The 23,447-nt window shown below is 41.7% G+C and overlaps 3 protein-coding genes across 7 annotated transcripts; 2 read left to right on the top strand and 1 right to left on the bottom strand.

Annotated features, from left to right (window-relative positions):
- Positions 1-970: 970 nt before the first annotated feature.
- gskip (gsk3b interacting protein) lies at positions 971-4,997 on the bottom strand. Its single transcript, XM_010789086.1, has 4 exons — positions 4,920-4,997; positions 4,708-4,808; positions 1,580-1,825; positions 971-1,492 (listed from the first exon to the last, which is right to left on the bottom strand). Exons 1-4 carry the CDS (start codon positions 4,954-4,956, stop codon positions 1,334-1,336), a joined length of 543 nt encoding a protein of 180 aa, XP_010787388.1. The 5' UTR covers positions 4,957-4,997; the 3' UTR covers positions 971-1,333.
- A 21-nt stretch (positions 4,998-5,018) lies between these two features.
- LOC104960911 (autophagy-related protein 2 homolog B) lies at positions 5,019-20,652 on the top strand. Of its 4 annotated transcripts, none has more exons than XM_010789088.1 (43): positions 5,019-5,047; positions 5,681-6,092; positions 6,175-6,337; positions 6,460-6,612; positions 6,710-6,812; positions 7,055-7,217; positions 7,301-7,480; positions 7,567-7,663; positions 7,784-7,948; positions 8,072-8,223; positions 8,746-8,854; positions 9,140-9,383; positions 9,476-9,638; positions 10,112-10,201; positions 10,315-10,503; positions 10,660-10,933; positions 11,021-11,129; positions 11,209-11,410; positions 11,940-12,082; positions 12,185-12,342; positions 12,662-12,837; positions 12,925-13,072; positions 13,218-13,420; positions 14,170-14,250; positions 14,372-14,478; positions 14,562-14,669; positions 14,755-14,825; positions 14,910-14,986; positions 15,086-15,256; positions 15,349-15,481; positions 15,565-15,764; positions 15,898-16,127; positions 16,216-16,333; positions 16,538-16,729; positions 16,805-16,906; positions 17,038-17,116; positions 17,205-17,415; positions 17,506-17,575; positions 17,660-17,742; positions 17,892-18,013; positions 18,722-18,876; positions 18,973-19,122; positions 19,440-20,652. In XM_010789088.1, the coding sequence occupies exons 2-43, from the start codon at positions 5,931-5,933 to the stop codon at positions 19,668-19,670; spliced, it is 6,237 nt and encodes a 2,078-aa protein (XP_010787390.1). In that variant the 5' UTR covers positions 5,019-5,047; positions 5,681-5,930; the 3' UTR covers positions 19,671-20,652. The 4 variants fall into 4 exon arrangements, with proteins under 4 accessions (XP_010787390.1, XP_010787389.1, XP_010787392.1 ...); XM_010789087.1 differs by having other exon boundaries at positions 5,020-5,047; positions 12,922-13,072; XM_010789090.1 differs by having other exon boundaries at positions 5,021-5,047; positions 12,922-13,072; positions 14,577-14,669.
- On the top strand, positions 19,606-23,179 carry noxred1 (NADP-dependent oxidoreductase domain containing 1). 2 transcript variants are annotated; one of them, XM_010789093.1, is made up of 7 exons: positions 19,606-19,686; positions 20,988-21,150; positions 21,266-21,447; positions 21,941-22,121; positions 22,201-22,355; positions 22,503-22,695; positions 22,788-23,179. In XM_010789093.1, the coding sequence occupies exons 2-7, from the start codon at positions 20,990-20,992 to the stop codon at positions 22,870-22,872; spliced, it is 957 nt and encodes a 318-aa protein (XP_010787395.1). In that variant the 5' UTR covers positions 19,606-19,686; positions 20,988-20,989; the 3' UTR covers positions 22,873-23,179. The 2 variants fall into 2 exon arrangements, with proteins under 2 accessions (XP_010787395.1, XP_010787394.1); XM_010789092.1 differs by lacking the exon at positions 19,606-19,686 and adding an exon at positions 19,817-19,895.
- Positions 23,180-23,447: the final 268 nt, after the last annotated feature.

The following is a 23,447-nucleotide window of genomic DNA, read 5'->3' as shown; positions in this document are numbered from 1 at the left end:
AAGGTATATTTTAAGTCTTTATTTTTTCAAAATACCAAGGATATGCATTTTCAGCCGCAGCTCATTTTGCCTCACTCCAGCTCTGTCTTTGCGTGAAAGCTGGAGTGACCCGACCCCCCTGCAAAGGAGGGAGGGCGGGCCAGAGATCCATGTTACTAATTGCTCGTTGCCCATGCTGTTGCTAACCTGGTTGCCATGCCACGGCACCTCTCTTCCCTCCTGATGGTGGGAGAGTTGCAATACAGGCTGGGTGCACCTCTGGTCGACATAGAGTGGCACTCAGAATCACATGTATCAAATCCGTTGCGGCCCCAGTTTTTAGAGATTTGGGTATGGAGGAAAAGAGAGAGGGTTGTATTTTCTGACACTTGGTGAGTTCCCTGGAACACCGGGGACACAAATTCATGTATTAAACCCCAACCCTAACCCTAACATGTCACCCATCTCCTTCGCATAGAGTTGATCAGGTTGTTGATTGTGGCCTGTGGTCCACTCCTCTTCAATGGCTGTGCGAAGTTGCTGTATATTGGCAGGAAATGGAACACGCTGTCGTATACGCCGAACCAGATCATCCCAAACATGCTCAATGGGTGACATGTTAGGGTTAGGGTTTAACCCTAGGTTTTCGGACCCTCCCAGAACCCCCCAATAAAGCAAAACTGCACGTTTCAGAGTGGCCTTTTATTGTGGCCAGCCTAAGGCACACCTGTGCAATAATCATGCTGTCTAATCAGCATCTTGATATGCCACACCTGTGAGGTGGGATGGATTATCTCGGCAAAGGAGAAGTGCTCACTAACATAGATTTTTTCAGATTTGTGAACAATATTTGAGAGAAATGGTTATTTGGTGTATATAGAAAATGTTTTAGATCTTTGAGTTCATCTCATGAAAAATGGGAGCAAAAACAAAAGTGTTGCATTTATATTTTTGTTCAGTGTAGCTTTGGCTCTTTGAGGTGCTGAATAAGTAGTAGCTACGTATATTTGAGCAGATATCAGCTCAGAACTACAGTGAAAGCAGGGTAGAGGAATAAACTTGTTGCTCCACCTTCTCGGATAATTACAAATACAAAAAGGTGCAGAATACTCAGACGATGTGCTCTGACACAGATTTGAATCATGTGGAAGCTGGAAGATCTTACCACAGTAAAGTCAACAACACAATGTTGCAACAGAGCCCATATAGCCAATACCTAGCAGTAGAAGTCCTTCAATGGTATGAAAATAAGTTGATGGGGCTCTTATTGTAATGGTAGCTAGGCAGGTGGATACATCAAAATACACCCTGCATCATCAGCCCTCATTCCACTTCTACAGCATGTTGGTTCTTTTTATTGTCCGTTTTGCTTCAGCTGCTCGAGCCGCTGGAGTAAAGCGTTCCCAAAGGCTTCTCTGTAACCCGGACTCAGCTTGTCCAGAAGAGAGTAAACAGTCTCATGATACTGGGTGTTCAAATCCTCGTCCACTTGATCGAAGGCATAGCCCACCACCTGTATGGTAGAGTGATTTATTATAAAACAGGCCATAAAGGAGTAATAAAACAAGAAATAACACATTTCACTTTTGGTGCATCTTACCCGTAGTCCGGACTCTGTGAGTTCCAGACAATACCGGTTTCCCTCTTTTGTTTCCACGTTGATGTGGGCCACATCCCTCGCGCTGTTGAAACGTTGTGACAAGTGCATTTCAGCAACGGCAAAAAGAACGTCACTGACAACTGCCTCTGCCTCCAATCTCATGTCCTTGACGTCACCAAGCTCAACACAGTCCTCGTCAAAAGAAGAGATGACCGGTTCCTCGGGCTGGCAGTCTATCTCCATCCCCTGTATCAGAAACAACATTATTGATCGACTCAGCTGACGCACAGATGTTGTGATATGCTTTTAAAACTTGCTGACTGGCACAAAAAAAAGTGTTCTCCACGTCTACAATAAACGAGTGCACTTCAGATTCACATATTAATTGTAACAGTAGCTTAAAACTAAGTCTTAAACTACACCTGTTACATCTGGTCATAAAGCTTTTAAAATATCCAATAACCCAGCTTTGTACAGCTATGGGAAGCTTCAAGGCAGCACTCACACATTAGGATGTTGATGATTCAGCAGCAGGATCGGCTTATCACATGTTTCCTAAGAACTGTTATCTAAAGTAAAAAGAAGAACTGAAACAAACATGCATCAGTTGGTTCCGTTACCTTTTTTTTAGTGCAGAGTGAACTCTTTTTCAGGTCTACACCACAAGTTCTGTTAGGATTATAAATTATATTAAATGCTTTGTACAATAATTAGGATTTGCAAAAATGAATGGCTGCATGTAATCCATTAATATTAACAACTCAAAAGTAATACCTGTTCTATTTCTACATAACATGTCACTTGTTAGACGCTTTTATCCAAAGCGACTTACATACATTCAGTACTGTGGACAATCCCCATAGGAGCAATTTGAGGTGAAGTGTCTCAGGGACACAACGACATGCTGACTGCAGTGGGACTCGAACTTGCTATCCCCGGATTCGAAGTCCAGCACACTATCCACTGAGCCACAGCCACCCCACTCTACTCTACATGTCCACTATGTGTCCTTTTAGCACTGGTGCATTACTTTTAAACAAGATTAATCTTGGTTTGTCCTGTTTATGTCAGGGATCTTTACGCCACGCTTTCATTTCAGTCTCTTTTTCTGCATGACAGCTTAAACCTATTGCATTGTATCGGGCTTCGTCAACATTCATTTGTTGGCTGGATGCCAACAGGGAATGAGGCAATGAGCCCTTGCCAATGTAACCACTGATTGCTAAACATGTAGCAACCTTTATTTCTCCTGTCCCTTTCACTTTGCTGATCTGATGGGGATTTTAGGGCTAAAACCCAATGGTCAGTTTTTACAGGAGAATTCAATGCTATTATGGCTTGTTCCTTTGTAATTGTATATTTAACCAACACACAGTGCTGGTGAGGCTGAATTAGATAGACATTTGTACTTTCCTGTTGTGTAGACTGAACCCTGTATGGAGCAACAATTAAACAGTAGATACAAATATACTGAGACATATGCTTATTTTACTATTGAAGTGAATATTAAGTTTAAGAACAAAGCAAGTCAGCAAGTTGTACTACTGTTATTATTATTAAATTAAAAATATTTCATTTCAGAAAAATAGCCCCATTATATTATCATAAATGTAATACAGAATGATTTTTACTGCTACCTTTTAATGGTGTTTACACAGTGTTTTTTTTTTACAATTTTACACTTTTACAAGATGACTATATTATTTGTTTTTATATATATTTTTTTTAATACAGCTGTCAAATAAATGTGGTAGATGTGTACAATAAGTGTTGAGTAAATATGCGTATTTGCTTTCCAGCACCACCATATTACCATCTATAAATCCTGTACCAGCATTAATGCTAAATGTTTATATACTGATAATCCTATTATTAATCACACAGCTAGAATCTGGTCTGATATACAGAAACTTCTCAATAGTGTTGTCATACTTCACAGCATACTCCCTTCCATACCAACCCTGCTCTGCCAGGTGCACTTAGAGATGGGATAACCAAAATGTGGCAAACCCAGGGAATCAAAACATTTGGGGATCTCAACGAGAATAACTTACTTATGACCTTTGAACAGCTGTGGCTCCTCCAGCCTCCCAACTAATAATTTCCTCAAATATTTGCAAGTCAGACACTTTTTAAGCACACTTCATGGGGAAAACTCCAGTCTCTCCCAATTGAAAATGTTCTAAAAGTTGTTAAGCACTCCAGAGGTATACTTTCCTTGACATATAACCGCATTCTGGCCCTTACAGGGGTTAAACCCCTGAATTCTAGGACCAAGTGGGAGCAAGACCTGAGTTGTACCTTTGGAGACTTAAAATGGGAGTAACTTTCTCATACAAGAAAGCCACATATCTTTGATAAGTAGTTAAGTACTGGTCTGGCTTTAGGAATTATATAGAAAACATCCAACAACCTATTGTAGGCTGAAGAAGTGCTATGATAAATACACATGCATTTGCTGACGCAAGTAGTTGAATATGTCTTTCTCCTTTTTTGACGATTACTGCACAGTGTGGCCCTGTCTGGAGGTAGGGGTGGGAGGGACTGGTCTTAGGGTTTTCTGTTTCTGTCTTATCATGTCATTGTGTATTTTGGTTTATTTGTGTCATTGCTATTACTGTAATGGTCTTTTTATGTTATTATCATTATTGTTTTGTCATCTTTTTTATATAGCACCTGCATTTGTACTCTTCTGTTATTGTGTTATGTGTGGGAAAAACCAATAAATAAAGTGTTAAAAATGTTTATTCATTAAAAACAATGACATAACAGCGACATCAAGAGGACTCTGAGGAGCCTTCTATTAAAGACGACTGAAGCAAAATAGACCTGGTTACTGACATCATAGTTAGTACTGAATCAAAGTAAGTTTAATGAAAATGTTATTATTCGCCATGTACATACATAATACATACATCTAGTTAGCGAGACTGGTCTACTGTAGCTTACTTTGAGGGCTAACGTGTTACATTAAGCAATATGTTGCTGTGGGACATTTAAACCTATTTATATCACTTTGTTCGTATTTAGAAGGCATTCATTTTGCACGCAATTTAACGGGGCTCATGCATTGGGTCTTATTAGGTTGCATGGATGATTTCTGACCAAAATGCGTGCATTTTCCTCACCTCCTCGCTGGTTGTGCTCTTCCGGCTAGTTGCAGCTTCCAGCCCGCTCAGAGCTCTCCGTCGAGAGGCTTCAGTCAAGTGAGCGTTGACGCCAGAAAACTCTGTTTAGCATCAAATGTGTAGACAACCAGAGACAGAAATCACATTAACGCACGCTTTGTTATATAGTGACTGCGTAGTGTCTAAATAACGACCTTAAAATAAACGCTGACCCAGTGAAGTGTCCGGTGAGCTACACAGATCCGCCATGTTGTGACGTCATGGTTTAATCCCACCCCGGAGTGAGTGGGCTCAATCGGTGCGGAGTCATGAGAGTGTTTGTAAACAACTCACACAGAAGGTAATTTGACAGCTGCACTAATATCTTCAAGTGTGTTCATTTGTCTATCTGTTTAGTCACATTGCGCTGGTGTATATGTGAAACGTGTTATTTGTCAGTGTACAGTGCAGGGGTTAGGGTCATAATTTGAGAGATTTTTGATTTAAGGGTTAGCTAGCCATCCAGCGAGCGTGTACTGCTACAGTTAGCCGGCTATGCTAATGTTGCCTCACTCTGCAGACAGGAGTGGTTATTAGGCTAGCTAACGTCGCTAGCCTTGCTAGCCGGCTACTAAGCTAAATGTATGCCTTTGTTTAGCTAGCGCGACTCCCATCCCTTTACTACGATGACAGCCCTGATAAAGTAAACATAGCGAAGGGTAGCTATTAACTATAAACTCTCTGGCATGCTAACGATTATTTCCAAGTGCATTTGGCTTGTTTATCACTTGGAGGATAAATGTGTGCTTAGAATAACACTAACGTTAACTGGACATGTTATGTTGTGTTGCTCTTTATTATAATTTTAGAGCAATTTAAATCAGTTCCTGTGTCAAACTGACGCAGCTTGTTGTTTTCAGCTGTGTTGTAAACATTATGTGTTAACGCTCATGTTGTGACAAGTGTCAAATTGCATGTGTGTGTTTTGTCATAGGTCTTTCCATAGCAGCAGCAAACTGGAGTCAGACCATTTCCCGCACACAACCCTGAGTGTCGCACATCCTCCAAAGTGACCCTTATTTTAGGATGTGAGGGGGGTTTGAGTTCACGATTTCCCAATGTCTTTAAGTCGACAGGATGACACAACTGTACCACTAGTGATTCATTTATAGTAGCTATAGCATTCCGTTTCAGGGCCTCAAGATCCCTTTTATTACACTGAACTGTTCACCTTTTGAGTTAAAATGCCTTGGCCATTTTCGGAATCCATCAAGAAGCGGGCCTGCAGATACCTTCTGCATCGGTACCTTGGAAACTTCCTTCAAGAGAAACTGAGTTTGGATCAGCTCAGTTTAGACCTCTATCAAGGCACTGGAACACTTGCACAAGTGCCATTGGATAAATGGGTATGTTTGTTTTGTTGCAGACGTACAACAGATGAATTTATTTGATTTAGGAGAGACTTGAGCATTTTCTTTTCTTTCTCAGTCACTCAATGAGCTCCTAGAGACAGCAGATGCACCTTTTGAGGTTATTGCGGGGTTCATCCAGACAATTTCTCTAACGGTTCCATGGGCTGCCCTACTGCACGAAAACTGTGCCCTGGAGATCAAAGGTTTGGAGATGGTGCTCAGACCAAGGCCGAGAGTGGGTAAGTCGAGTCAGACTCTTTGATTAAAGCATTTAGATCGATGTGAAACATGTTGTCTTTTTGTAACATGTTTAAAAGTTGATAGAAGTCAATAACTGTGTCACCACTGGCTGTTCCTCCAGCATCTGGCACAGAGCCCATGTACTGGTCCAGTTTCATGACGAGCAGCATGCAGCTTGCCAAAGAATGTCTCAGCCAGAAACTCACAGATGATATGGGAGAGAGCTTCCAGCCTTTCGAGGGATTAGAGAAGTTTGCAGAAACGATAGAGACAGGTACGGTGTGTCTATGCTGCTAGGCAACATTCAAACCAAACATTGTAACCAGCCTATGTCTATTTAAAGTCATTTCTTTTATTTTTCCATCGTGCAGTTCTGAGAAGAGTTAAGGTGACATTTTTGGATACAGTTCTCAGAGTCGAACACATTCCCGAAAATTCTAAAACTGGAATCGCCCTTGAGATTCGAATAAAAAAGTAAGTGGGGACTGTCCATGGGATATCAGGCAATCTCCAAAATGTTCAAATTATTTTTCAAAATCAGTAACTACACTCTAGAAACTCCAGCCTTCATCCACTATCACTATAAAGTCCTTGATCAGGATTTTACAAGAAATCAGAAAAGTATTCACACAGTGCTAAAGAAGCTGCAGCTAATAGTATGAACTATTAAACTGCAGGTCCTTGTTAAGCTCATCGTGTTCTGCTGTTGCTTTCAGGATTGTTTACTGCGATGAAACAGACGAGGAGAGCTCCAGTGTGAATGTGCATCAGCCAACCACATTTGCACATAAAAACTTGCAGATGGAAGACATGACCGTATTTTGGGATGAGTTCTCAGATGTGTCCCGTGCTGGTTGTAAATCTTCACCCACTCCAACGGTTAGTGTAGTAAGTCTTTGAAATTTGCCATGAAACTGTATGTATGTATCAGCGTTTAACAACATGTTTTTCTTATTTTGCAGGAAAATGACCCAAAACTTTCACCTAGCTGGAATCCCAAAATAATATGTGAGCCTCATCCCCAGTTTACAGAGCCTGTTTCCTCCACAACACCCTTTGAACCTGTGCAGGTCGGGAGCCTCTGTGGTCAAATTGAGTTGTCCCTCACTCTGAAAAACAACATGGCTATGCCTGGAGCAAAGGTAAATCAGTCATTATTAAATCAATATAACAAGCTATGGGTATTTGTTACTAACCACCAGTGTGTTTTACATGCTTTGCTTTTCAGCTGGATGTTGTTGGACATATTGATACACTTATTATTCTGCTGTCCCCACGGCAAGTTCATCTTCTTCTGGACCTGTGTGGAGCTTTCTCTGGTGGAGGTGAGAAACCCTCTGTGGAAAGATAAAGGAGAACATGTGGATCAAGCAGGGTTATAATGTTACATAATGTGCTAAATACATATATTAAGAAGAGAGTATTTTCCTTTCCTTTGTGTGAAGGTGCACAGGAATGGGCCAAGGATAGAAAGAGCCGACCAATACAGCAAGAGGATGAGTATCGACTCCACATGGAGCTGAACCGCTGTCTGAAGAAGGACACTGCTGGGCCAGGGACGGACGCAGACCTCTTTGAGAGCCAGACCACCAGAACTGTGTCTAGTCGAGGTTGGACTGAGATGCCCTAGCCCTAGAGTTTTAGACAAATCAGAAGTCATGGTTGCATTTAACTAATGACATTTCTTTTTTCTTCTTCCTTTCCTTTGATTTGTTTTTTTGTGTTTGGTGTAGATGATGTGTTCTTCTCCATGGCAGACATGGACATGTCTCACAGCTTGTCATCCCTTCCTCCTCTGGGTGAACCCCCCACCGTTGACTTGGATCTGTCCCTCAATAGCAACTACTCTGCCTCACCAGGAGAATCTCCTTCTGGAAATGCCACAGTAAGTCCTCGTCTGTTTGACTGCAGTCATGAAGACACATTGAAATAAGTGCAGGGACAAGCAGGGTGACTAATAAGTCCATTAGTCAATAGACAAAAAAGAGATAAGCGATTTATCTCAGTTTTATACAGTTTTATGTGAAATAAAACTGTATCTGTGATTTATTTCTGATACAGTTTTATGTGAAGTAAAACTGTATCGCATTGGACTTTAAGGAACTGGGATGGAATCTTTTTCCCATTTCCTGACATTTTGTAAACCAAATAATTGAGAATTAAGAAAATAATCAGGTGAAAATATTATTATGATAATTCAAATTTGATCATAAGAGTTCCCTGTGGTCTTGTTACTCTCCTAAATACTGATATCCTCAGTAAAGTGCATTACAATAACTATTTATTTTTGTGCTGGTAAAACTACGAGGTTTATAATTGACACTTCAGTGTTTTAGTTTCTGTGGTTAAATCCTCCCAAATGAGCTTCTGTTTTTAAAGCTATCTGGCATCATGTCTGTGTTTGTAGGCTCTGTGGGATGATTACATGGATGTCCCACGACAAAGAGAAAAGCACACTAATGAAAGTCCCGCCCAACGGGATTCCCATTTCCCTCAAAAACTACTGAGACAGACATGTAAGTATCACAATGTACCTGTTTATGTTTTACATACTTTATACACATGTAACTACTAAATACTGTTACACCTGGCACTGTGCTGGAAGATGGAAAGTATTTTGTAGGATTTCATTCTAACCAGAGTTAACATCAGCATGTCTTCCCGATTAGACCTTTATTTATATTTGGTTGTAGATATGATAGTCAGTGACTCCGGCTGGTCTCTTTACAAACCTAACCTTCTGTTGCACATGGTTATCATTAAACCACTGAAATTAAGTATTTTGTGGATTTGTTTTTCAGCCCATCCAACGAAAACGCACGGTGATGAGTCCAGGCCAGAGCTGGTGTTGAGGTTAACTCTGAGTAGCCTGGCTGTGGCCGTCCTCCACATCGACCCGCTGCCCCCCCCAGATGCTTCTCCCAGCCCCCTCGGCCCCATGGCGGCACAGTTCTTCAACATGGTGGGCCCGGGCCGTCTCGCTCCAGCTGCTTTCCTTCAGTCTCGGACAGTGTTTAACCAAGCTTGTCCCCATGACCATCTAAGGTGGCCTTTTTACATCTTTTCTTCAAGGTTACACTTGATTTTTCATGTAAGTGTTTTATGTCTGTCTGATCTGGGGTTTTATAAATGTCCAGGTTTGTGGGCCAGGGCCTGAAGATCAGCTATGAGCACTGTCAGGGGTCCAGTCTGCGGACTTTCAGCACGGACGTCTCCCTGAACCGGATGGAGTTCCTGGAGTGTCTGTTTCCCTCTGAGGCCGCCATTGGTGGCTCCCAACGAGGCATTCAGTACACTGAGGTTAGTGTTTCCAGCCTGAGCTTAGCCTATTGTGCAGTTTTGGTTGGTTACACACTGCTTATATATACATTCAATACGCCTTGGGGTGTTGCAATATACCATTAGCAAAGATACCCATGATATTTGAATATCATCTTAATAAGTCACATACTTTTTATTCCAACACCTCTTACATATTTCCTGTTTGTTCCTCTTGTACGCTTTTGTGCAGTTATGGATACAGCCTTTCCATCTCAATACAACAACATTTTGAGTTTAAATCATTAACCAAAATAAAAGCCTAATGATAAAGATGCATTTGATAACATTATTATTATTTTTCATAAAAAAAAACATCATGACAGATCTTTTGGGCAGTGACATATATATATATATATATACTGTGTATATATATATATAATGTGCAGATTTCGTGACAGCCGATGTCACACCTGGCATGAGAGTTTCTCACTTCCTTTTCTGCCACGCCTCAGCTGCTGACATTTGACACCCCTGATGCTGCTGCGCCGCTCACCAGCTGCCTCCACCTGCTTTACAAACAGGCCGAGCGCAGGGGCCCTCAGGTAACAGCATTTGTTAGTCCAATACAAAACCACAGCACGACTTAACATTTAAACACATTATCAGCGTTGTTGTCCTGCTTCTCCTCAGTCAAACCATTTGTTTGTGTGTGCAGGGCGGCCAGGTTCGCCTCAGCACCATTCCTAGGAAAGCAGAGATCCAGGTGGAGCTGGGCCCCGTGCGCTGTGAGCTGGACATCAGCATCGTAGACCGCCTCAACTCCTTGTTACAGCCTCAGAAGCTGGCCACCACAGAGCTGATGGCCTCCCACATGTACACATCCTATAATAAACATGTCAGCTTGGTAAGGGCTTCCTACGAACTACACATGTATTCATATTTCTGAAATTATATGTAAAAGTAGTGAGCCACTGAGATGAAAAAGTTAAAACAGTTGCATACTGAATGTCTAGGCTCTCTTACATGTCTAATTATGTGTCTTTTTAAACTCATTTCGCAGCATAAGGCCTTTACAGAGGTTTTCCTTGATGACAGCCACACTCCCACCAACTGTCATGTATCGCTGACGGTCAATGCTCCTTTGCTTGGCCTTGCAATCCGCTTCCCCATCCCTGACCTGCGCTCAGATCAGGAGAGGGGCCCTTGGTTCAAGAAGTCCCTACAGAAGGAAGTACTCTACCTGGAGCTGGAAGACCTGGAAATGAAGACGGAGTTCATGGGTGGCAGCTCTCCTGACCAAACCAAAATGGAGCTCACTTTCAGGGAGCTTACTGGTATGTGGTTGAATTTGTTTTAATCTAAACTTCCCTTTGATGATTTTAATATCTCCCTAACTGATTTTATTTGTATTCTTTGCACAGGGAAGTTTCAGGAGGAGCCGGATCAACCAGCTGTTCGGTTCTTCAGGGTGTCCCACACCATGGATGGAGACATGACGACATCTGAAAGTGTCAAATTTGATTGGCCGAGGTAAATTTATCTAACCAGCCTCAACCCTATCAGTCCATAACAGGGGCGCCTCTCATAAATATTGCATCTCTTTGGTCAGGGTTGTCCTAAAGATGAACCCCACAGCAGTCCACTCTATCCTTGAGCGGGTGACGGCTGAAGATGACGAGGGGGCCGAGGACCATTCCCTTGAGGAAGAAGAGGAGGAAGGGGCTGCCCATTCACTGAAGGATGTCTGTGACTTTGGGAAACCAGAGCCATCGCCCTTTTCATCACGAAGGGTTATGTATGAGAATGAAGAGGTATGTCCTGGCCAAAGGGAAAAACATTTGAATTTACAGCCAACTACTGTTTTTGTTATTACATGAGAAATGCAATTGAGCGAAATACATTGGATTACAAATATATCCAGGTGTATAGATACGCCATCATTTATTTATGCAAGTCTGCTCTCTTTATACATAGTAGCATTCTCAACATGATCTCGATTTAGACCATTTATAAGGCATGCTATCAATGCACGAATATGTGTGATATTAGAAAAACACTATTTACACTATAAGTAGTTATGCAGCCAACATATTTCCTTATATTTGAAAAAGAAATGTTTTGAATTTGCCTAATTCAAGAGTAGTTGTTTCAGTCCTGATGAAGGTATCGGTCCAAATCAGGTTGCGGGTGTAATCATTTGCATTCAGGAGCGAGTTTAATCTGATTGATGTTTTGTAATGTATTACAAAGGCATCATTATGCAAACAGCGACATGAACACTGCTTTGCATGCCAACCTGTTGACATGACCAAGGTTAGATAATCTTTCTTTTTATTTTAGATGGTCATCCCTGGTGATGTTGCTGAGATGACGGATTTCCAGGAGAAAACCATGAACAACTCTCGCTTCATCCTTGACTTGTGTTTCCCCAATGTGCAGTTAGTGCTGCCCAGCAAGGCATTTTATGAGAAACTACACAACAGGTACCACATTTGCTTTGTTTTTCACATGTAGTAGCTGAACATCAAAATATATACTTACCCCTCCATGTTCCATTAATTCATTGTATATTCCCAATATTTTAGGATAAACAATGACCTGCTGCTGTGGGAGCCCACTGCCCCCTCTCCAGTGGAGACGGTGGAAAGCATGCCATATGGAGTGGGGCTCTCTGTGGCCAGTCAGCTGATCAACACCTACTCCAAGGACAGCTTCAGCCAGTTCCGCTCCACCGGCCCCGAAGGTGAGGCAACAATAAAACATTTCCCAGTAATTTGCATTGTGTTATTTTGTATTTTTTTAGGGACAAGAAGCATGGAGAGTTGCAGAAGCACCAGAATACATCTGTTGATAGCTAAAGCTGTCCATTAGTGGGTAAAATCTTAAAGTAAGAATGAAAATAAGAATAATAAAAGCATTAAATATACCAGATTCTCAGGTCAAGATTTTGATGTCTAAATCTACAATTTCCTCCTGATATACTTCAGGTTGTAGAAATGTCTACATTGAAATTGTTGTTTAAACCATCAAGTGATTGTCTCATCATTCACTTGTGCTTACAGATGAGACCAGTGGGTCAGACGAGGAGACCATGCACTATTACTGTCCTGCCTCTGACCTGGGCCTCAGGTCCCGCAAGAAGAAGAAACCCAAAGCCCAAAGCAAGACATCCCAGAGCCTGTTCTCTGTCATCATCAGTGTCAACCACGGCCTGGTGGCTCTTCAGACTAACGCAAAGGTAAACAGTTCACAGTGTTTTATCCAGACATGCCTTGTATCTGGTTTTATGCAAAGAAGAATTGACTTTCCATGTTTCTCCCAGAAGGAGGATAAAACCATACTGAAAAACAAACATGGCGAGTTCTGGCTGGAGGTGAAGAATGCTGTGCTGTTCAGTGTGACGCAGTACGAAGGCTATAAAGACCAACACTACCTCTGCTTCCACACCAGTAACATTTGCATGTATCATCAAGGTAAACCGACTGCACTACAATATCATCTAATGCTGTTGTGTGTATGAGGTATCCTGTCATAATGTAACCTATATATGGATTTCTCCTCTATAACCATACTGTTTCTACATCACTCTTATGCCTCTCCCTCTGTTGATGTGCTCAGGACTTGTGGATGGAGGCGCGCCTGGCTCAGATGTCAAGTTGCCATGCAGGACTCATCCCCACTGGTTAGAGCCAACCATCTACCAATCAGAGACTTCCCCTGAGAGAGCCTCGACACCCTCAGAGTGTATTGGTCTGGAGGCTCGCAGCATGCTGTCTGTCGCTGTTAAAATCTCATCACAGAATGCAGAGCGCAATGTCAAGGTACATTACACAAAGCACTGACGGGTAAAAGGCCAAGCCGGGGGAAAGAACAGCTGTAGTTCACCTCGCTGTCTGTTGAAATGTGTGGGACTGCTGGTGAAGAAACATACTTTTTAGACCAGTCCCAGTTGTGAGCAGTTTTTCACATACAGTGATGTTCAGTTTGTTACATTTGAATAGTTTTAAGGCTTAAAGATGTGGAACTACAATAGACAGTGGGATGTCACCGATTGGTTTGATGTTGTTTTGAAGCTTCAAGACTGGCACTTTTGCCGTCGTCATCCCAGATACCGAGCTGGTTTTACGTGAGTGTGAACAGTTTCCCCATAGTGATGTACATTTGAATCGTTTTTAGAGGCCTAAAGATGTGAAACTACCATAGGCTCTGGGATGTCACCGATTGGTTTGAAGTTGTTTTGAAGCTTCAAGGTTCACACTTTTGCTGTCCAATGCATCTCAGACTCACCCCAGATACCTAGCTGGTTTTACGTGATTTATCTTGTCACTTTTTGGTCAAATTGGCTAGATGTAGAGTGTGAACAGTTTAGCGATCATACAACTTTTGACTTTGTGTCAACAGGGCTTAAGTCAATATTTGAATCCTGGGCAAAATGATGATATGTTGATTATTGGATTATTCCTGACACCACACCTGCGCTGTAGCTCCTGTTTCCACCACATTCAGTCAACATTTCCCCATTTGGCAGAACTGGTGTTTAAAATATCATTTCGATTTTGTTTTTCTGCAGGAGTTCCTGGTTGCTGTTGGAGTGAGAGGAGCCACGCTGCAGCACAGAGTGGTCCCACCCAGCCTGGGCTGGTATGACCAGGTAGGCTTTGCACAACCTCTTTTATTCTTTTGCCTTCACACAGATGTTCAGCAAGCAGTGGAAAAAAATGATGCAAGCAAATCACACATCTGTAATCTTAATACCATTTTCTGTTTAACAGATGGTCGACTTTCTGAATGTTTCCGATGAGCCTGTGTTGGGTTACGCCCCTCCGACGTCTGTCACCACCTTACATTTACACCTGTGGAGCTGCTCTCTAGACTACAGGTAATTATAGACTGAAGACCTCCCACTAGATTAGTTTATGTGTAATATGAGTTATATGTTATCTGTGTGTGTTTTCTAATTAGTTTTTTTCTTGACAGACCCCTTTACCTGCCAATCAGATCACTGTTGGTTGTAGAAACGTTCAGCATCTCCAGCAGTGTCTCTCTAGACCACTCTTCTTCAACGCTCAGGTATAAGCAGGCTACTGGTGTTTCTGATACAAAATCGAGAAATGTAATCACAATTGAGTCATAAAAAAATATCTTTTATTCACAGGATCATTTTGGATGAAGCAGCTTTGTTCCTCTCAGACAAGAGTAACGCTGTCTCCGTCAATCTGGCGCGCGGTAAGAAGATCTTTTTAAAAGGCTGCTTCGAATATTACAATTTCAATGTATTGATCAATGTTAGCTTTTGTTTATTTGTCACAGATTATGTCCAAGTGGTAGACATGGGTACTTTGGAGCTGAGGATTACAGCTGTCAAACCTGGAGTGGACGGAAAGTTGGTAAGAGTTGTCTGTCTTTAGATGACATTCATGTTTTTTGATGTGTGCTCTTGAAAATATGGTTGAAATTAAACGTTTTGACTGTCTCTTGGCGTGTAGCTGGAGCCCAGATTTGAGCTGCGCTGTTCCAGTGACGTTATTCACATCAGAACGTGTTCGGACTCCTGCGCCGCCCTCATGAACCTCATTCAGTATGTGGCAAGCTACGGAGACTTACTGCCCCCTGCAGAACCAGAAGCCAAGCAGAGCAGCACAACACAAAGAGCCAAGGTCAGCACTAACGCTAACATACAGTAGCTACAATAGGATTTAAAAAAACTCTGTTGGTCTTACGTGTTTAAAATGAGTGTGTTTGTGTACAGGTGGAGCGTACCAGCCGGCCCACATCTCAGACACTGTTGCTGGCGGAGACAGAGCAGCAGATGTTGCAGGACCTGATGAGTGAAGCTATGGAGGAGACCGACGGGCAGCAGGCACCAGGGCTGCAGCAGAATGGTGAGGTTCAGTAGATATTAAAGTTTTAGCTCCATAAATGATATAGCTGAACTAGAGGTTATTCTTTTTGTACACATCCATAGGTGCATGTGAGGAGCCAAATCAAGACCACGATCCGCCTCGCTCAGACCTATTCTTGTTCCCGGATGAGAGTGGGAATTGTATCCAAGATTCAAGCCCCACTTACCCCATGCTTCACTCACCTCTCATCACTCCTGTCCCTAACTTGGCCCAAGAGACGGACGACTTTTGTATCCTGGAGACACCCGGGTCCAGAGGACAGGTCAGGACACACTCCTTCACACAGTTACGGCCCGTCCACACAGCAGCGTTAAAAAAATCATGAAAATCTTAGAGGTGGGCGTGTCTGAAAGCTTGGGGACTTGTGTTGGCTCACTGTGAGTTATGTGTTTCAGGATCTTGACCAGGAGCCGGTGGTGAAACTTCTTACCTCAGATCCTGTGGAAATCAAAGATGATTACTTCAGTCAGCCTCTAGACGGGAGCGATTCCAGCCGCGGGGCCATGAACTTTCCCACCCCCGAGGTGCGCTACCTCGTCAAAGAGATATCTGTCATCTGGCACCTGTATGGCGGGAAAGACTTTGGAGGTGCAACTTTCACACCCTCTCCTGCAAGAAGCCGGGGGTGAGCAAAACAACAAGTGACCGTGCACACACTGTATTGCATGTGCTCAACAGACTTGTTTGATTCTACCCTTTTCTCTGCCTTGCAGGACTACACCCCATTGCTCCCCCTCTCAAACTCCAGTCAGACAGGCCAAGGCTTCAGGACGGGCCGGAGGCGGAAGAGGAAGGAACGCCGACGTCCTGATGGAGATACAACTCAGCAAAGTAAAGTTCCTCCTCGACTGGAATGAGCCTTAGTGGTTGATTACAGTGTCCTTATAGCATTTCCTTTCCTGAGCGCCAGCATCTTATTTTCAAATTTCAATGAGGAGAGAAGAACGCTAAATCAACACAGGCCCATAGTCTACTTACATATACCTTACGTCATATCTTCACCGTTCACAATCTTGTCTTGGACTTTTTCCCTAGGTGAGGTTTCAGCATGAGGTGTACCCACAGGCCCAGGTGGCTTCTGGGCCAGCGGTGGATCAGCCAGTCTCTCGGCAGGTGTTTGTCGTGCAGGACTTGGAGATTCGAGACAGACTGGCTACCTCACAGATGAACAAGTTCCTCTATTTGTATTCCAGCAAAGAAATGCCTCGAAAAGCCCACTCTAACATGGTGAGGGATCCAACACACTCACATTAACACAGTCAAGTTGTGGCTTTGTGTAACGTCTTTCTTCTTTTGTCTCAGTTGACAGTGAAGGCGTTGCACATGTGTCCGGAGTCAGGCCAAGCTCCTCAAGAGTGCTGTTTGCGTGTTTCACTGATGCCTCTTCGCCTCAACATTGATCAGGTAAAATCTCATGCAGATGCGTATATTAAATGTAAGATAAGATATGGACCTTTATTTCTTCATTTACCCCTGTATGTACCAGCATCTTCAGCAACATTAGGGTGAAAGTCTTGTTTTTTGTTTGTTTGAAGGACGCACTATTCTTCCTCAAGGACTTCTTCACCAGTCTTGCTACTGAAGTAGAGTTTTTCTCCCCGCCTGCTCAAGAAGGTAAACTCAATTCCCAAATACCTAAACTCAGACATTGAACAAAACCTTCACTCTGAAACACTGACTCATGATAATATTTGTTCTGCAGCTGTTTGTGTGACCACAAAGAAAGCGTCTGCCCCAGAGATCTCCTGCAGCTTCTCCAAGCAGGCGGGCAGCAGCCAGGACCCGGCCCCCATCATCTCAGTGCCTGCTCAGAGACGCATGAGCCACAACGGTTACCCCACATGTGGCAGGGAGGAAGTGACTGACGACGAAGCCTCCACTCCTTCCTTCACAGACCAGCCAATCTTCTTTAGGTCTGTGTTAAATAACCAAACAATGAAACCGCTTTAAAGAAAAAAGGAATAGCTTGTTTCATGTTTGCCAACGTTTTCTTTTCCTAACAGGGAGTTTCGATTTACCTCTGAGGTTCCCATTCGCTTGGATTACCATGGGAAACATGTAGCAATGGAGCAGGTAAATCATCGAAGAGGGTTTTGTATTAATATCACATTATTTAACTTGTGCTTTGTGAATGATTTCAGGACGTCTTTGTTTCAGGGAACATTTGCAGGGATCATTATCGGGTTGACGCAGCTTAATTGTTCAGAGCTGAAACTGCGGCGCTTGTGTTATAGACAAGGGTATGTTTATCTGAGTAATATCTCACACCCCATTGTGTTGCTTATTATTTAATATCATGAAAGTAGTAGACCTTATTAAAAGGTGTCGTACATACTCAGTACTAATACTCTTTCCCAGGAAATTAATCCTTTTCTAATATGGGTTTCAGATTATTAGGTGTGGATAAGCTGTTTTCCTATGCAATAAACGAGTGGCTTAATGACATAAAGAAGAATCAGCTTCCAGGACTCCTGGGGGGTGTGGGGCCCATTCACTCTCTGGTCCAGCTCGGTGAGTTATATACAGGGTATGAATCCAGTCACAGGCGTTTTGTGTTATCAAGTGAACCTACATTACACAATGTCCTTTAATGGTTATTGGATTGACTTTCTGTTCGCATATCAAACCTAAAACAAACGAGCTATAGGCACAGTAACTACAGTCAAGCGCTAATAAGAGGAGATTTAAGTTTTAGTTTAATTAGATTTGGTTACACGGTTAAAAAAAAATATTGATATATATAATATATATGCATTTATCTTTTTACATTTGTATACATTTCCTCTGTTTTATACAATAATTAGAAATTATATAAATGATTACATTTTATGATAGTTATATATACTTATATATTCACACATTGTGGCACTTAGTCAACAATGACAAACACTTAAATTAGGACAAGTGATATAATGAGCTAGACCTATTACTGCTTGTCTTTTTTTAACCCGTTTCAATTGCTATTCAATACAATCAGTTTATCGTTACCTCTTGGCAGCTTTTACAAATGTAAGCCATAACTGCAGAATATTTTTTTCTCCAATATTTAAAAAAGGATAAAACCAGGGTTAATCAATGTCTTTGAAGCTTGGGCAAAGTGTAATTCATGATTTCCTTAGATAAGTGCAGTGAAAGTAATTTACAGTATATGAGCCTCCTACTTCTGGTGCGTCTCTTAGGTAATGTCTTCCCTGTCCTTAAGATGATTATTCTGTTCAGTTCAGGGATTCAGGGACTTGGTCTGGCTCCCGATTGAGCAGTACAGGAAAGACGGTCGGATAGTCCGTGGGTTCCAGCGCGGCACGGCCTCCTTTGGAACTTCCACTGCTATGGCCGCTCTGGAGCTCACCAACAGGATGGTGCGCACAATCCAGGTAATGACCCGTTTCCACCATTACTAAAAAAGTCTGGATTTACTACTAAAGTCATTACGATACATCTGACATTCTTGTGTTTTGTGTTGTTTTTAGGCCGCAGCAGAGACGGCCTATGACATGGTGTCCCCAGTGCCTGATGAGAGAGACACGAAGAGAATAAAACGCTTCTCCCATTACGGACTGGCTCATCAGCCAGTGGACCTGAGAGAAGGTGTAGCCAAAGCCTATACTGTCGTAAAAGAGGTAAACAAACCTAAAGATACCATGACCAATATGTTCACTTCACTGGGCTACTTCATTCAGTCATAAATTGAATCAAGCTTTAAGCCACATTTTTACAAAACACTATTTTGGTTAGATAATGCAGCCCCTGATAACACCACCTAAACTGTAGGACTCTTAATTGGATGATGCTGACTGCAATGAAAGACTCAACGCCACCAAACTCCATCTTATGTTATTGTTTTGATTGAAAGACCCCTAGGGGCAGAAAATGGCATTGAGAATGTAATTGAGAGAAACTGTTTTTAATGAGGAATTGGTGTTGTTTCTATCAACAGGGCATCACAGACACAGCCCTGACCATCTATGACACAGCCACCCGGGAGCATGAGCAGCGCGGCATGACGGGGGCAGTGGGGGGGGTTCTCCGCCAGCTGCCCCCAGCTGTGGTGAAGCCCCTCATCATGGCCACTGAAGCCACCTCCAATGTGTTGGGTGGAATGAGGAACCAGATTCACCCTGATGCACGCCAGGAGGAGTCTCAGAAATGGAGGCAGGGCGAGGAGTAACACTTATCGCCATATGGTACCTGAAACCATGACTGTGCAGAATAAATGTGTCGGAAACTTTCTTCAGAACGTTGTTTCGAATAGGAACATCTCAGAAGTGCTCATACAGCCCTGGTGTAAATAAAATACTGTTCATCTTGTGGCATTTTGAGCTACTGTGATTCAGCTTGTGTCAGCTTACCAGTTCCCTCACAGTGCCTTCATGGTTATGAGCATCGTCTAACTGTAAGTTTAATCAAAGGGATGGATGAAGATTGATGGATTTGTAAGCCACACATTGTCTTTATGTGGAAAATGTTCTGCTGGGGGATAGATAATGGAATTATAAATACTAAATCATAACAATGAAGAAAAATAGGCTGTTGTCTCATGAGGTGCAACATCGGCTTCATTCTCAAGCAGCTTTGTTTACAAATTGTGTGTGGGGGTTGATGTCAAGAAACATAAATATAGGTGTAATGACCCTTAATTAATTTAACTTTTATTTACTGTAAATATCCCCCTAATGTGTAACATTTCATGCAAACTGAATGTGTTACAGCTGTGTAAAGTTCTGTTGTCAGCACTTTTATGTGACTAAGGTTAACTCGCTTATATTAATGACAGGTGGGAGGAGTACCCTAACTTGTTATAAAGTATCACAATTTTCTTTTGGGCTGTGATCAAAGTTGTGGGATTTTCACAATAAGCTGCTGTTATAAAAAGCTGCTTCAAAATTTAAAAATAGTTTCTAGTGTTGTGTGTGTCATTCTGACACTCACATTTTCAAATGATTCAAAACCACGAAGCAAAGTCTTAATATCCTGCACAATTGTTTTTTTGTGTATATTTGACTGATGATATTAGTTGTGAAATGTTGTGTTGCAGGCTTTTGATTTGCCTATTTTCTTGTTTATGTGGACAGGATAATATTTCATGTACATAAGTGTACAGTTCAATTTGTATTAAAAGCATGAAAGTGAAATAAAAACGGTTAGATTAAGAAGAGTAGTATTGGGTAGCTATGGTTTACATTTCAAAACTGTAATTGAGCTGAACGTTTCTATATCTTATGCTGAAACATTTACAATATTTGATCAGGTGTAGGAACAAAACGTTTTTATTCAAATTGCAACGATTTCTATTACTTTTTTATTCGATTTACGTGCTTTTTTTGTGATTCGCAGTAGAGCAACACGCAGCGTTTGTCACGAACAGTTTTATTTTGAAATATAGGACGTTACATCGGAAGTTGTCTTTTTGCCATGGAAACAGGAGGACAAAGAATATGTTGAATATATCGTAAGGTTTATAACTGTTTACTGTGACACTTTATAGTGATGGAGGACGACTTATTAGCTGATGTGAGAAGTTTGTCTTTCGAGAATCCACTTACTGAGGAGGAGAAAGAGTTACTTTACCTTCGTGCACGCTCGGCTGGACTGACGTTTTGCGGGTGCGCGCACGCATCTTTCCTATGTAAACTGGTTCACTCATTGAGGTAAATGATATGTAGAGTTAATCAAAACGCAGACAGGAAACGTCACTATTATTTTCCCCACTGCTATATGTTTATCTTTTAAGTTATTCTGATTGATTTACGTTTACCTTTACAGATGTCTCATCAAAAGCCGCAGAGCAAACAGAGACTCATTGGTACCAGGAGAAGACAGCGACCTCTGCGTTGGGATCATTGGGATGGGTCACATGGGGAGACAGTTGCTCACCTCCCTCCTTGAAAAGTCTGGCATCAAACCATCACAGATTAAGATCTCCAGTAGAACACCAGACTCTGCAGGTACATTGGCAAAATAAGAAACTAACTGGACTCGAAAGACCATGGTAGATATACCTTACATTTAAAAACACTAAAATCCCATAAAAATAAGTGTCTTCTTACTTCTCTGATGTAGGAATACAATGCTACAGTGATATTGGGTCACATTATATTGAAGTGGTTGAACATTAATTAAACTTTCCAATAAAGAATTTGCTGAATTTTCATTTATTAATCATATAAAATATATTTATCATATAAAAAACATTACATGAAAGCTATTGGAAAAAATTACAAGAGCAGAATTCCCTAAGAAAATATTCATAAATGATAGAAGAAGCACTTGGATCCAATAAACAGTAGAGGTGTCTTTTATTTGTCAAATGTAGAAATAATATATGGTTTGGATTGGGAGTCAATGGGTCACAGTTTATACAAAAAAAATCTATTCCATTCTCGTCTTATATACTCTAAATCCTGTCCATGTGTTTGCCTTGCTGCTTCCCTATTTCAGTGGAATTTATCCAGAAAGGAGTTGAATGTTTATTTGACAATCGCAGACTGGCAGCGTGGGCAGATGTTCTGTTCCTCTGCTCTCTGCCCTCTCACCTCCCCAAAGTCTGTGCTGATCTCCACTCTCACCTTTCAAAGAGCTGCCTTGTGTACAGCTTCACTTCTGCTGTGCCTGTCAACAGGTACTCACACACTCAAACACATACAGCATTGTGGATTTTCAGTCATTGGTATTCAGTTCCTTTTGATCTTTTATCCCAGATTGGCACAGCTTCTAGGACACGACTTCATTCTCAAACCACAGTATGACTTTGTCGCCTGTGACACTGCAGATGTGGTGCTAACCTGCACTCATCTGACCAAGGCTTTGACAGATCATTTGCTTATAAAGGCATCGTGTCCTCTTACAATGAGCAGTATGTATTTCATTATTGCAGACTTTGCAGTTTCTGTTCAGAGCTTGTGTAATGTTATATAAAATAAAAGAGAAAGCCTCTGAAATTTGGTGCAGTGATGCATCACACTTGATTTGAAGTAAGCTGACTTGTAATTCCTATTTTTAGGTGGCATTTATCTTGGTCTGAGCTGGGTGTGTGCAGTATTGTACAGCCTGCTAAATATCTGCACCTCTACCGGTCTGGGATCCAGTGATGCTCTCTCTCTTATCAACCGAATCCTGAAAGAGAAATGGCCTCACGCTGTGGATTTAAACACACACAGTTTCATCAGTGCATCATCTACCCTGCTTACAGAGGAGTGAGTGTAACACTATATCGCTCTATAATATATTTCTGTCATGTTTAACTTAGTCATGTCATTCCTGATTGGACTCCTTTTTCCTCACAAAGACCTTTTCCCTGGATTTCTCTCGCTGATGCCCAGACCAAGGAGACACCATTGCTGTGCTTTCTATCAAGCAGCAAATCTATGTAACAGTGCATCTCTGAGACACCTGCAAAATAAGACAATTAGCCTACACTCTTTTGTAAAACTTAACAGTTTCTTATTTAAGGATGTCCACTCAGAGTAAATGCTGTTCCTTATGTTGCTTGGCACATTATAACATGATATAAAGTGATTATTTAACTATAAAAAAGCCTCAACAGTATTTTTTTGTATTTGTATGTCATTCATAATGAATATGATTCATATATTAAATCAATACATTTGCATCTACACATCTACACCATGCAGCAGTAGTTGGTATCCTCTGGCATACTACAAGAACATAATTGAACTTATTGAACATGATCTGTTTTTTGACAAAAAGATATTGTACAAAAAATATGTTAAACAGTGCAGCAAACCTACAGAATCCACATGGGATACAGCTGGGCATACAAATACAGTTACATAAATTTAAACAATGGGGTAGGCTACAGTTTATACACAGATACAAACATATTCACTCAGATGTTTCGGGGGGGGGCTTTCTATAATGTTCCATAAGCAGATGTGTTCAACAGCCTTGGATGTCGATGCTCAGACTCGCAGTTTCGTCAATGTTC

Source organism: Notothenia coriiceps, unplaced genomic scaffold, assembly GCF_000735185.1.
Source record: "Notothenia coriiceps isolate Sejong01 unplaced genomic scaffold, NC01 NC01_scaffold00032523, whole genome shotgun sequence".
In the NCBI taxonomy this organism is placed as follows: Eukaryota; Metazoa; Chordata; class Actinopteri; order Perciformes; family Nototheniidae; genus Notothenia; species Notothenia coriiceps.
This window is presented reverse-complemented; position numbering and strand designations above follow the sequence as displayed.

Excerpts from the sequence above, each read along its gene's own strand:
- LOC104960911 (XM_010789087.1), top strand. The coding sequence starts at position 5,931 with ATGCCTTGGCCATTTTCGGAATCCATCAAGAAGCGGGCCTGCAGATAC. Across the intron at positions 6,338-6,459 it reads CAGACCAAGGCCGAGAGTGG|CATCTGGCACAGAGCCCATG; the intron begins GTAAGTCGAGTC and ends CTGTTCCTCCAG. Across the intron at positions 11,411-11,939 it reads TTATGTATGAGAATGAAGAG|ATGGTCATCCCTGGTGATGT; the intron begins GTATGTCCTGGC and ends TTTTTATTTTAG.
- gskip (XM_010789086.1), bottom strand. The coding sequence starts at position 4,956 with ATGGCGGATCTGTGTAGCTCACCGGACACTTCACTGG. Across the intron at positions 4,809-4,919 it reads CTCACCGGACACTTCACTGG|AGTTTTCTGGCGTCAACGCT; the intron begins GTCAGCGTTTAT and ends GATGCTAAACAG. Across the intron at positions 1,493-1,579 it reads TCACAGAGTCCGGACTACGG|GTGGTGGGCTATGCCTTCGA; the intron begins GTAAGATGCACC and ends TCTACCATACAG.
- noxred1 (XM_010789093.1), top strand. The coding sequence starts at position 20,990 with ATGGAGGACGACTTATTAGCTGATGTGAGAAGTTTGTCTTTCGAGAAT. Across the intron at positions 21,448-21,940 it reads TAGAACACCAGACTCTGCAG|TGGAATTTATCCAGAAAGGA; the intron begins GTACATTGGCAA and ends TCCCTATTTCAG. Across the intron at positions 22,356-22,502 it reads GTGTCCTCTTACAATGAGCA|GTGGCATTTATCTTGGTCTG; the intron begins GTATGTATTTCA and ends TCCTATTTTTAG.